Genomic DNA, 14,311 nt, shown 5'->3' with positions numbered 1-14,311 from the left:
TTTCTATATGGTCCTTGTTTTACCTGAAAAATACTTTACTGTCTTACCTCCTAGTTCACACTACAGATCTACTTTTTGACTTATACATCTCTTTTTTAATACTTTTACATATTTCCTTGGAGTACATTTCACCCTTGCATATCTTTATTCCTGGCATGGGTTGCATTCCATCTCCATGACACCCTCATATTTATCTCTGCCATTAAAGGTTGATGCTCTAGATGATTATTGTAGCACATAGTGTAAAATGGATTCTTAGAGATGACCATATCTTTTTCTCTAAAACCCGTTACCTTATGAGGCAAAGAGATTTTAGCCACGTGACTCAAGTAAAGACCTCAAGATGCACAGATTGCCCTAACTTATCTCTGAAGGATTTAGAAACAGAGATGTTGGGATGTAGTTAAGCAGCAGAACAACTACCTAGCATGTGTGAGATCCTGGGTTCAATCCCAGAGTTCCACAAAAAAATGGATTTTTTCTTAGTTGTAGTCAGAGAAAGATGTGAAATGAAGATGGAGGAAAGGCACAAAGAGTTGCAAAGTTACTGGCTTTGGAGATGGAGGGAAAGGGTGCAAGCAACAGAATGCCAAGGAGACTTCTAGCCATCAGTAAAGGGAAGAGAATAGCCTTCCTCTACAGCCAGCGGAAGGGTCTTCTGGCATGACCCTTACTACATCTAGTACTGAACTGTGACATAGCACATGCATGATGTTTAAAGCCAACAAAATTGTGGTAACTTGTTATAGGAATAGTAGGAAACTCATGTAGCTATCATGTATTTTCAGCAAAGTCATATATCTAAAGCCATGAAGTTTTCTTCTCCAAATTTTCTTGACACCTGAAAAACTTTTGTAAAAATTGTGTGTTTGTGTGTGTGTGTGTGTGTTATTGTGTAGTATGCTACACTATCTAGTTTGGAAGTTGTATCAGGGTATTTTCCAGATACTTCGTTTAATTAAAAATTAAAAGTCCTATTGATTAGGCCACTGAGCCTCCTTTAAACATGTTTCTTTGTTCCTAATAAGCTACGTCTTGATCCCAAGAACCTGTATTACTAAGTGTGAAGACATGAACCAGCAATGTTTCAAATCTCAAATCTCCATTGAGATTTGTGTGCTCAGTTCTTGATATTTTATATCTCTTTTCCAAAATCACACTTAATATATCACCAAATTTTAAAGTTTGATCCAAGTATGCAGACTGTGAGTTCTTCTGAAAATACTACTATTACTGACATAAGTTTGGTTAAAAAAAAAAGATTATCCATCAGTGTCTATAACAAACAATATAGGATTTTCCAATGTGTCTTGCATTTATCCTGTAGAAAGATAAACTATATTCTCATCAGCCTCATTTACTCTACATGTGATGATTTCTGATCTATCAACCAAAATTTTAAAAGACGATATGCAATCTTTTTGTGCTAGTAGCAAGAGCTAGCTCTTCATATTTTATTAAAGCATCTAGTGCTGCTTTACTTTTTATAAGATTCAGATTTATTCTCTAGGACTCTACTATTGCCTCTTCTCTGACTTCTAAAGAGATATTTAGAAAAATTCTCTTAGTTAATGTCTCATTTTTTCTTCGGAGAACCTTAACACTAATTTGCTCCTTGAAACCTTTTTTTTTTTTCCACTTCTGTTTTCTTTCACGGGTTATTTGTTCTGTGCTGTCTAAAGACTACTCACCCTGGTTGTTTTCAAGGGTTTCACCTGTTTTCTCAGAGAGAATAGATTATATTTGTGAGGCAAAGAATTGGTAGCCCTACAGGAAGAAAGTTCACTGATAAGCCCAAAGTTCTTTCATTTCCACAGTTGAAGCCACAGAGTTTTAAAGTCATTTTTGCCTCAGACTATTGTATCAACCCTGTCTCCAGCCAAGGGGCTTCTTAGAATTCAATAGCTCTACAGTCCGATAATTTCAATAAAGGCCTACCCTCCTGCCAAGTCTATACTAATATTATGATAAAACAAAATGTTTTTGATATGGATTCTTACTAGTCTTCGTTAACAACTTCCTCAATTACCATATATGTTAGGTCCTTTTATTATCCTGTTTTCACATGACAAACTAGGTTAGGTTTAGAGAATCCAAGTAATTTCCTTCAACTCTTTCAAGTGCAAAGGATTGGGGATAGGATTCAAATCCAGGTCTGGATTCAAACCCAGAACCCACACTCACTTCGTTCCATTCATAGGATATACACAATTGATAGTAATTGGATCGCTTTGGGCAGCAGTTCCTAGTGGTTCTCTTTCTTTGCAAGTGCTCTCAGGGCATTGGAGTCCTGGGTCTGGAATTTTCAGGCTCTTTCTGATATCTACAATAGTTGTTCTTAGCGCATTTACCTAAATATTTGCTTTCTCTCAGCACGTCACTGCCCATGTCACTTTCAGTGCCTTCTACTACTGCTTTTCTTCCTGCCATTGGTTTCTTGTTGCCAGTTTAGTATCTGCGCCACTAATGTGGCCAAGTCAAGGATGAGGTCAACTCAGAGAAAGAAAAACTATGCATTGGAAGGAAGAAGAAAGAGAGGTGGCTCTGTAAATATAAAACACAAATCTGCTACCAAAACTGTGAAAAAATGGGGGCTGTATCGTTAATAACTTTGATATAAATTATATTGAAATTATAATTTCTATGTGTTCAGGGTTAAATAGAGTAAGTTGTTAAAGTGTATTTTATGATTTCATTTTACTTTCTTTAACTTGGATAATAACACATCAAAATTGGCTTGCACAATTATCGATTGGTATGCTCTGATGTAAAGGATATGTCTTGTAGTTATTTAATATTAGTAAGGTATCTATGTACAGGTAGAATAGAAAGTTAGTGCAGAAAAAAACATCAGAAAAGATTATGATGACAGGAGGGAGTTTCTGCTTGGATTTTAAAAGTTCTGTTCTGTGTATACATTGATATGCTACTTCTCTTGACAAGCTTTTAGGAAGACTCACTAATCTCCAGAGAAATGAAGCTGAACCAAATGACAACTAAGAGTTTCTACGTGGTGTCTACACTGAAAGACTTAAACTCAATATTGATTTTTCTCATTTATTTAGATATTCATTAGATTTCTTACCTTCAGTTTTTTGGTTAAGATTCAGTAATGGGTACAATAGCAAATGTGGTAATATGTTATGTAGATATCATTGAATTTATGAACTCTGGAGCTCCAAGTAGCTTTCAGTTCAAGAAATATATTAACCACATACATATCACTCTTCATTTTGTGGTGAGGATTTCCAAGCTGGGTCCCTATGGTGCCACTTAATTTATGGTCTGGCCAGGTACATGGATCTCCATACAATATTTCAATACAAGTTGTACCAGCTGTCACAGGGAACTGAGATGAGCTTCATAGAAGCCAGCAGGACAGCTGATGGATGCGTTCTTGTGCTGAGGCTGGGGCACTAAGTAGCCTTTAAAGCTTGTCAGTGGCTTGGGCCTTTTTCTGCTCTGAGAAGCTGCAGGCACGGCACCAGCCTACACAAGCAGAATCAGCCATGCTGCAGCAGGCAGAGGGCAGCTCCCAGAGTTACTTACGTTGACAGCCGTAGTGCCAGGAATTTCCTGGCAGACATTCATCACACTTAGGCCCTGTTGTTCCAGTTTTACACTCACAAAATCCTGAGCCATTACAACGATCATGGATTGAGCCCAAAGGGTTACAATAACACTCTGTAGAAACAAGACAACACACAGGCTGGAGACAGGTCTGCATGGTTTACAGATCAGTAACACAGGAGCGTCACTTACTTAGCTGTATCATTTACTTAAAGAAAGATGTCCGCTAATGAAATGCTTTGGCAAATATGACTATTTCAGGACCATTTATTTATTTACTCAGTCTTCCTCCATATCATTTTTATGACATAGGAGGAAATCAACTGAAAACTTCCATGGAAATAAGACATCATGCTTTTCATTGGCAATAGATTATGATGGAGATTCCATTTGCTAGGTCATTTTTAGATAGTTTAATGAACACCATGAGAAGTTTGTATTTCAAGGATAAATCAATACACCATCAGTGTAAAATCTGTTTTAAATTATTCAAATGGGCTTATCCGTTAAACTCAATATCTGAGAACTGCTGAACATTTGAAAAGTGCAATAAAGATGCACTTTGTTCATTCAAAGTTAGTTTTACTTTATGATTTGGGATGGTTCCTTAACTTATTTATGTACATGCTGTTTTGTGATGAGCCCTTAGATATTGCGCTGCTAGGCCAGGTAACATAGCTTTTATGCAGCCTACATTAACAGTCATGAAATAAAAATATGTTCTGTAATCCTAAATAAATTTCAACATAGATATAATTTGAGATGTTAATTTTTCATTACCATGTCTATCTGGCAGGACAGTACAATTTTGCATAAAAAACAGAATATTTTCTTGATTCCTTATACATTCTTTTATAGGATGTTTCTAGAGCTTTATTGTAATTAAAGCTTGAATTAGAAGTAAGACTTGTCTAGGTTTCCATTGACTGGAGGAGTATTACAGGTAGTTTGCAATTTATAGCATTTGTGAGTCAAATTTCCACTGCTTGCTAGCCCACTGTGTAATCTCTGGTAGCATATATGCCACTTATCTTTCAATTACATTATTTTAAAATGAGCCCATTAAGTGATTTTCTTGCTAAAATCCATATGATTAACCAATCAACCAACCAACCAACCTACCAACTGAAGTCCTAAGAACTTTAGTTTGATAAAATCAAGTTCAATGCCTTAAAATTAACAATGGAGATTAAGGTTTTAACATTACAAATGGACACATGGCTTTGGTTCTAACTTTTTTACTGAAGATACTAATTAGATACTTTCTTTAAACAAGGTATAGTAATTTAAAATTATGATTTATTTAAGGTTAAGTTTTTAACAACATTAATTTTATAAAAAATTATAAGACTAACAGTGATATATGTATGTAAAAATCTAAATAAATAAACTTTAATATCTTCCCTCTTTGCCTCAGCAGTTTTATGCTTAACTTAGGTTCTATTTTGTGATGTTATCGATTCTAATGTATATGTGTACATAAAAGCTATATTTTTTTTTGTACTGGGGATTGAACTCACAACCTCACATTTGCCAAGCAGTCACTTACACAGCTGAGCTAAGCACCCAGCCATAAAAGCTATTTTTAAAATGTATCTTAAAATGGTAATTTTGTTCTAATGTTTTCAATATTTGGATATATGTGCATATAAATGTGTACCTAGAAGAAAACTGTACAATGTATCTTACTATTTATATATTATTTAAAGTATATAAGTTAATAATGAATCACCAACATATGTAAACCAGTTAGCAGAATTACGTCTGGCCAACCTGAGTACACATATTGTTTTAGTTAAATATCCATAACAATTAATTAATATGAGGCTTTAAAAGCACAAATATAAACAAAGTAAAAAACAAACAAGGGAACAGTGGAACATCTCTAAACCATAGCATCTCAGTGGTTTATCCTAGGGAAAGTTGGTGAGTGCAGTGTTATTCAAACAATCATGGAGACAAATGACAAGAGGAGGTGTGGTTTTATCTTCCTCCTTACATAGAAATATTTTAATTTTTCAAAACTATCTATATTATTGGTAGACATAGGGTAACAGGAATAGCCTTGGATGAACATATTTTATCCTATGAAACTATGAAGACTATACAGAACTGCTTGATTATAAAACAACATGAAATGCTTCTGCTGGGCTTGATTAAAAAGTTACACTAAAATTGATTTATAGACATTAAAATTGTCTTGCATTTGCTTTGTTCTACATAAGGTACCTCTGATTATCTGATCTTAGGTTTCAAGGAGAATTAAAAATAATACATCAAAACCTTGAGATATGTTTAGCAGCAACTGCTGAGCCTGTGTTTCATTCAGATGCAAAGCTTGTTAACCGTGATTATTAACAGTGATTACCCAAGGTCACAAACCATGTATCCTCTAGCTTCCTGCTTAATGCTTAAGTTTATATGAAACAGAAGCATGCAAGGATGTCATCTTCATGTAATTTTTGCATCATCACAAGGTAATTACATGCATCTTTGGAGACATGGCTGTGCCTGGAATTTGTATTAAAAATGTGTAAATTCGCCAGTAATCACAAAGCAGCAATCAGTGTGGCAACATGGACTAGTATGTCATACTTGCCATAGTATAAAGTGATACAAGTATTTTAAAACATCTATTTCAACTGAGTCTACATTTTTCAAAGGTAAGAGCTGTTCCCTTATAGGCAGCATGGAAAATTTAATTGCCAGTTGTTAAGGAATTGGCAAGGCACACTTAAAAATTTTTTGAATGTAGACTAGCATTAGATGAAGTTCAAAGTTTCCAAGACTACTGCCACATTCTTTGAAAATGAGTAAGGTAAATAGCTATTCATTATTATTAGTGCTTTCTAGAAAAAAATGATATTAACTCTCAATTACTTGTTGCATACAAGTATTCAGTGTTCAAGTTTTTCCTTTAAGTTCTTTTTATTTGGTTCATTTAAAATGTTAAGTACTGTAGAACATTTTAATGTTATGTATTTTGTAAAAAAAAGTCTTATCCTTGTGTTCTTATTTACCTTTTCTGCTGTTTCCATATTTACAGCATGACATTTATATATTTTTACAAATGCCATTCAGTTGAATATATTCTACATTCAAAATTCAGAAAGCTATGTGCCTCCTGATTTTTATTAATATCCTCAAATCATTGTAACCCATGTGTTATAAAAGCAACTGAGCTTCTGTTCATAAGATCATATTGGAGTTGATGCTGTCATCCAAAAAACATGTTATAAGTAAAAATCTGATGTGCTTAACTTTGCTAATTGTGTCACAGTGGTTAAGAGAGAGGGCCAGTCTTTGAAATCAGGAAGTTTTTGATAAAGCTGTTTGATTTGGGTCTATTTGCCTTATTTTTCTCCAGTAGAAAAATAGGGGAAATTATCAGTGTATACTTACCCTACGGTTTGGTTAATGAGGATTAAGTTAAATTTGCAGGTCAGTTCACAGTTGATCAAGTGTTTCCTGTGCATCCCACCTGATCAAATGACTTACCTAAGGTACACAGCTACTAAATAGCAAACCAGGACTTGAACCCAGCTCTCCAGTTTTAAATCCAGTACTTTCTCCACTAATTCACAAATAATAAATAGGAGGATCTTTGAAAAACAGAAAATACTGTAGACATTAATAGTATTATGTATATTTGGCTAATTCAATTAAAAAAAATTACACAGCTACTTTATGTGACAGTCAGCAAGATTCTATATGACCTTGACAAGCCAATTAGAAAGCAATAACTCCAGAAATGCAGGTAGATTGTATTTCTTGATGAAAGATCACTTGTCATTTTCATTTTGTATATTTGATTTAGTGCCTACATGAAAAATTCTACCTTTAAAATGGCTCACTTGTATAGCTATCTACTAATGCTGTAATGCATATTGCATTTCAGATATATACATTTCATCAAAGTAAGTTAAGTGTGAAATTCCATTTATTGTTTCTTATTTTTCCACCAGCCTCCCTTTCTTAAAGACAAGTCCCACTCTGCAGAAGGGTGGGAAGGGCACCTGTTTTCTCCCCAGGTGTCAAGAGCAGCAGGCATTTTCGGGGGAGCAGAGGGAAGCACTCCAGAGGACACTGAGAACCTGGTTTTCTGGCTCTCATGTTCTTTAGAAGCTAAGACAATTACTTGAGAAATATGCCTATTTTGGGGGCTAGAAGAAAATGTAATAAATGAAATTTCAGTACCGTGGATGGAAAAGTCAGACAAATTTCTATTTTATCAGTTACTAGTAGCTTTCAATTCCAAATGGCAACATTTTAAATCTATCACTCCTTGCTGATCCTCAGTTATATACATAAGCTCATACTCCAACATTTCATATCTATAAATAAATCCTATATAATGAATTTCCTTATATTAAGATTGGTCATAAATATCAAGTCAAAATCACCAGGCTTCAAGATTTCATGCAAGAAAAAGTTACAAAAATAAATAAATAAATAGAAAAGGAAAGAAGAATAAAGGAAAATGTTCATTTTCTAAACATGATTTCTCTGATCGTCATCTTGAAAGCAACAATGTAAGGATTCACAATATAGCCCCCTCCCTCAGTAATATTTCAACTAGAAGTAAATTTTAAGTCGACCACAAGGATATTTGGCCCACTGAGAAAGTTCTTTCTGACTCAGTTGTGTTGCAAATACCAGCCTCTCCACCTTACATAGCTCCCCATAGCTCAAAAGGCACAGAACGAAAGCTGAAATTATAATGGAACTGACCTATGCATACATTCTCATCGTCCAGCTGTGCAGAAGCATTTCTGAAGTAGCCCAGCCTGCATAACTCACAGTGCTGCCCTCTAGTGTTGTGTTTACAGCTCACGCAAATGACTGTATTTAGCAGATCGATATAACTGCATCGATTGGAGTGGCCGAAGCATTCACAGTCTTGCAAGGAAGAACAGAAATGTATACAGAGTGTATACAGCAGCAGAGTAATAGCACAGTACATGCTTGGATAAGATGAGGGATGGAGAAAAGATGGAATGGCATCACATGTGAGTCAGCATGGCACACGGTGGCAACAGGTGGCTGAGACTGGCATGGAAGTGGCGTCTATTTCAAGCAGGATAGAAAGGTCAGACATTCAGAACATGACTGAAGACTTAACTTTTGGCAGACAAGATGAACAGAAGCATTTGCAGGTGTACACCTTTTAAAATTTGAGAAAGCTTGATTTCCGTGGATGCAAAAAATCTAATTTTTGCTCAAGGAAAACTTTACTGATTTGCACGTTTTTCCACTTTCTCTTCATATATGCAATCTTTAAAAAAAGGGAGCAAAGCATATGAGCATTAGGGCCTGAATTTGCCGTTATATCACGGTACCTAATGCCTCACAATTATTTATGCAAGACAGTAACTCAGTCAAGATTTCATGGAAAACCTGGCAAATTTAGTAGAGATCCAGACAACCACCACAATTCTTTATTGTAGTTTCCCCCCAATGACTATACAATGCTAGGAGGAGAAGATGGCTTCCTGTGCCTTTCTTCAGGTCAAATCTGCATGTTTATGTAGAACAAGAAACACAAAAAAAGGAGAGAGTATTTGGATGAAAAAATAATGTTAAGATTTCCTTTTTCTTTCAAATTTGATGCTACAAAAAAAAAAGAGTTAGGCAGCTCCTAAATCTCAAGATTTCTTTTCCACTTTCTCTCTAAAATGCAGGGGATGCTCCTGGGGCTTAGGAGCGACCTCGGTAAGGATCAGACAGGGAGATGAAGAAAAGAGGATGAGAGCAGCTTGGGAGGACAGAGGGTGACTTGATCTCTCTTGCAGCTCAACCAAGGGAAGAAATTGTTAATCTAATTCAATCTTTTCAACAGAAGTGGTGATGAAATAATTATTAAATCAATAGAAAAATCTAAGGAACAATTAGGTGAGAAGTCTATTGTGTCTTGCCATAATATGAGAATAGGCTGAATTAGAAATTTATAAGGAAAAGCGTATACATAAAAGAGTTTATGTATAAATACTCTTCTGATTAATATGTAGCTTTTATTTTATTCTGCTAAAATTCAAAAACAGTCAATATTTGAGCCCATTCATTCATTCATTCATTCAGCATTTTATTGAGTCTCTATTACATACTACAAACCATGCTGGGTGCTGAATTACTGTTTGACCTACATATAATTTTAAGAGTACTGAATTTGTTTACTTACAATACAAACTGTGTTAACAAGTAAAAAAGAACAAGGAGAGATGGCTGGCTCTAAGAATTTTCCTTGCTAATATAGTATCACTTATTAGAACAGTGTGAATTCGTCCATTAGAGAGCTGGTTACTCAAACAGATTGCTAGCGTCGTGGTCCTGAGTGAAAGAAGTCTGACTTAGACAAAAACAAGAGGAAAGTGGGGATGGTGAAGGGCACAAAATATCTAGGTGGAGTGTCAGGAGCTTGACGAATCCAGTTTAAAAGGCAAGCAAGAAGATGGGTTGATCCTGAGGCTATGCCACATGCTTTGTAGGACGTGTCTGCTCTACATATGTGCAGGGAGTAGGATTGGGGATGAGGGCGGAGAAGAGCCAGAGGGAGGAGCGTACATAGAAGGACGCCTTGTGACTTCAGTGTACAAGATGAAGTAAAAAATTAAATACAGTGGTTAAGACATGCCAAGTAAATAATAACACCAGCAATAAAAGTAATTACGGGTTACCAAAGTAAATTATTTTGGAAACAAACTTTTACTCAATGCAAAATTCATGTCTGAGTTACACCTTGTTCTTATTGGCATCTCTGATTGCCTAGGAAACAGAAAAGGTTTCTAGATCTTTTATTCATTAATAATTTGATACAGGGAGACTCATTCTGGCCTGAATCCTTCCAGGAGTATTGGGTGCAAGTTCCAAATTTCATGCTTCCCAAGGACTTCTTTGGTACTGCCTGAGATTCCTGGGAAGAGAATAATATAAGCATGTTCATAGGGACTCTGTCCTTCCTTGGGGAGAGTTCCTCTGTTGGTTGTCCTTCTTCAGAATCCCCATCCTAGGTTGGATCTTGGGGCCCCTAATTACTTACAGCTTTTTTCAAAAGCATCTTTGTGGGCATATGTTCATTTTAAGTCTTTTTGTAACAACATAGTCGTTTAATTAGTAAGACAAATATGGACTCAGATAACTAAAAACTAAAATAGTTTGTGCGAAGAAAACAAAATAGCAACACAAAGGCAGAAAGTGAAATTCATTTCACTTGAGAGGAATGAGGCAAATGCCCAACAGGACTTGCACACTGAGTAAGATAAAGTTTCTGTTTTGTTTTTAAAGAGAAAATTAGTATTTCTATTGAAAGGAATAAAGAATGTGCAAAGGTATGAAATGGGAAATATGGAGAATTAGATAGGAGACTTTTTATAATATGGTTCTTTTGTGGGTATGTAGGGGCTTGTACAGGATCTGCTCAATAGCTGTAACTCATGCTGCACTCTGTCTAACAAAACTGTCATGAAAAAAGTATTTGTAATGTACCCAAGCTCAGGGATGAGGCTGTACCTCAGCATGGGCAAGGCTATAGGTTTGATCCCAGCACTGAAAAACAAAATCTAAGCTCAATATTTTGTTATCCATTCCATAAATCAAAATTGTCATGTCAAATGTAACAATGTTGCTTAACAATATTTGAATTTAGTGAGTGGTAAATATTTCTGTGATGACATTAACTCAGTCTTGTTTTAAAACGAATTTGTCATTTTTGATAGGAAAGGTTAAATAATTATGTGTGAAAACTATGCTCAACTAACTACAAAATATTATAAATATTTCTTAAAATAAGCAGCTATTTAAAATGCTTTTAATCCATGAGATAGGTTCACAATAGGTTCACAATAACTTGATGTTTTAAGACTTTAGGATCCTTCTGAAACTTTGATTAAGCTGTCTTCTCTGATCATGCTATATTTGAGTATATTAAATGAAAAAAACATTTTTGAATGTGCTTTGGAAGACATTAGAACATTATATAGATAGAAGGCATTTCTTTTATTTTAAAGAAAAAATAAAACAAAATTTCAAAACAAAATAATAGGAGAGTAACAATAGTTAAAACATTGCATATTGTTATCTTCAACGTAGTTACTCCGAGCATAAAATGTAGGCATGACAAATTGTCCAAACAATGTTAGAACAGACCTTTCTTTTCAATGAACTAAGAGAAACTAGTAGAATAACTATCTTAACTAACTTGTAGCCTTTTTCTTTTTCCTAGGCATTTCAGATATAATTATTAGGTTGCCATATTATCTTATAGCACCCATAAATTTACCATTCTTCAATATCTAGTCTTCATTTAGACACAGGACTTATTAGTGATCGCTAATGATATAATTTCAGTTGCATTATCATAGTTAGATACTGAAGAGATCATATTAATAATTGAATAATTCTTCAATTCTTTGTTTCACTGACCTACCATGTCCTCCCTTTCTTTCTTGTAAAGGGAGAGAATCTATGCTCCACCCTTATAATAATGGTACTTCATTTTATAAACTTGGTTGCCCTCCTACCTTTAATCATAGTTTCCTGGGAAAACTCTATGCTGTGAAATTAGTTCTCTATTTCTGCAGGTCTACATGCCAGCAGTTAAATTGTTTTTTTTTTAATCAGTACCAGGGATCGAACTCACAACCATGTGCTCGACCAAGGCAGGCGATTATGCCTCTGAGCTAAATCCCCAGTCCCCCTAGCAGTTAAATTTTGCTAGAGCATTTCCTCCAACTATTTTGAAATCAGTCTCACTTCAAATTCCTGATCATTAACTTCTGGTGTGTCTTCTTTTGCTTTTTGTGTTATTTCCTCTCTCAGGATTTTGTCCTTGGACTTTAGTACCCTTGAGGTCAAATCCAGATGATTTTTACTTAGGCCCGTGTCTTTACAACCATCTGTATGTGAACCATTCCAAAATGTTTATTTCTATCCTGAAGCAAGTCCTCGGCTAGTTATTGAGATCGCATTGAACCTCTTACATTGCATTCAGTAACCTTCTTAGTATCTCCACTTGAACATTTAATAAAGATCTCAACTGTAAGATGTTAAAAAAAAATAAATGAGCTCCTGGACTATGTTCTTAAACCTGATGCTCACCAGAGGAGGTCTCATCTCAAAAATAAGAGCTTCATTTCTCCAACTGCCCAGAGTTTTTCTTGATACACTGTCCTTTTTTCCTCCACTGCTGATAATCAAATCAGTAGCAAACACGCTTAGCTGCGCTTTCAAATTCATGCAGAATCTGACCACCTCATGCCGTCTGCAGCATTACTACCTTGGCTATTGCTGCCATCCCCAAACTACTCTCTTGGCTTCCACTCTTGTGAGAATCTCTTCTTCCAAGCAGTCAGAGTGACTCTTTGAAAACTCAAATTAGGTCGTCACATTTGACTACGCACTGTCCAAACGGCTCCCAAACTCCTTCAGAAAAAAGAAAAAATCGTTCCTTGCTCTGGCTCTTAGTTTCCCGGGAGTTTCTTGCTATCACTGTCTACCCCACAGATTTCATGTTGCTCCTCAAAAGTGCCAGGCACTTCTCAGGACCTTTGTAGTTGCTGTTTCCTCTGTCCAGAATACTCCTCCTTAGACACTCCCCAAACATTGGTCACTACTTGTACCTTTATTTCTTTCATTAGGTCTTTGTTTAAAAGAACTTTTCTGACTACTTTATCGGAATTAATGACTCCCAGTTGAAACACCCTAGTCTTCCAACTTCCTAACCCTGTTTAACATTGCAAAATCTTCTCCTTCTGCTCCACATAAACATATGAGTGCAGACAACACCTGTTTTGTCCACAGAGCTTTAAGTACCCCTGGCACATAGTTATCACTCAGAAAACATTGAATGATTAACTAATGAATGAAGGTTGATCCTGAAGCAACCTTCCCTGGATGACAGAGGCAGTCACAACAGAAAGTTATATTTAAATTGATTCCTCTACCGTTCAAATCCTTTTAAGAGATTCCGGCTATATTATATGTATTAGAGTTTAGAAAAACAGCACCTACACAATAAGATATAACTTAGTTATATCTATACAATAAGATATAACTAAGTTAGTGATGACTTGGAAATTGAGTATTAATCTATGAACAGATGAGTTTAGGCAGAAAGAGCAGATTACTGAAAATTGCTATGCTTTATAAAGTTCTTAATTTCAAATTGCATTGGCTATATATATATATATATATATATATATATATATAATGTAGATTATATATATACCTAATACATATATATTGTATATATATTTCAGGCCAGTGTTATTGTGTAAACAGAGTTAAAAGGGTCTTCAGTACACATACACGTGATATGACAAGGCAAGCACTGCCAACACATATTTATTGCAATGCTTCTTTACCAGGCATTATGTTCCAGGGGACAAAATGAAAATGAACGAAGTTGTCTAATGTAGGGTTTCCTGACCACAGCAAAATTGACATTTGGGCCCCAATACTTCTTTGTTTCTACCGTCCTGCACATTGTATGATATTCACAAACATTTCTAGCCTTACCCACAAGAAGTCATAGCAAATCCCAACCTATGACCATGAAACATGCTCCCAGACACTGTCAAATATCCCCTGGAAGGCAGTCCCCCAACCCAAAACAGATGTGTATCTTACATCTCATATCTTACATCTCATACAAGGTAAATATGATAATAAGATACTTAATAACATATAGATTAATAAAAGCTAAAGACATTTTGGAACAGGGGGAGTGAAAGTTGATTTTCCAGAT

At 35.4% G+C, this 14,311-nt stretch overlaps 1 protein-coding gene across 9 annotated transcripts in view; it reads right to left on the bottom strand.

Moving 5' to 3' along the window:
- Ntng1 (netrin G1) overlaps window positions 1-14,311 on the bottom strand; it is a 315,523-nt gene that overhangs the window by 38,681 nt on the left and 262,531 nt on the right. For 4 of the 9 annotated variants that reach the window (XM_063255137.1, XM_063255148.1, XM_063255151.1 and 1 more), the window contains 2 exons: window positions 8,302-8,469; window positions 3,550-3,684 (listed from right to left, as the gene is read on the bottom strand). The exons of 2 other annotated variants lie outside the window; for them this stretch is intronic. In XM_063255137.1, coding sequence (XP_063111207.1) covers window positions 3,550-3,684; window positions 8,302-8,469 — 303 coding nt within the window. The remainder of the gene's footprint in view (window positions 1-3,549; window positions 3,685-8,301; window positions 8,470-14,311) is intronic. 3 more of the 9 variants (XM_063255158.1, XM_063255171.1, XM_063255167.1) reach the window with 2 other exon arrangements.

The sequence above is a fragment of the Cavia porcellus genome, unplaced genomic scaffold, assembly GCF_034190915.1.
Source record: "Cavia porcellus strain 051 isolate PalLab524CR breed Dunkin Hartley unplaced genomic scaffold, mCavPor4.1 scaffold_1, whole genome shotgun sequence".
In the NCBI taxonomy this organism is placed as follows: domain Eukaryota; kingdom Metazoa; phylum Chordata; class Mammalia; order Rodentia; family Caviidae; genus Cavia; species Cavia porcellus.
This window is presented reverse-complemented; position numbering and strand designations above follow the sequence as displayed.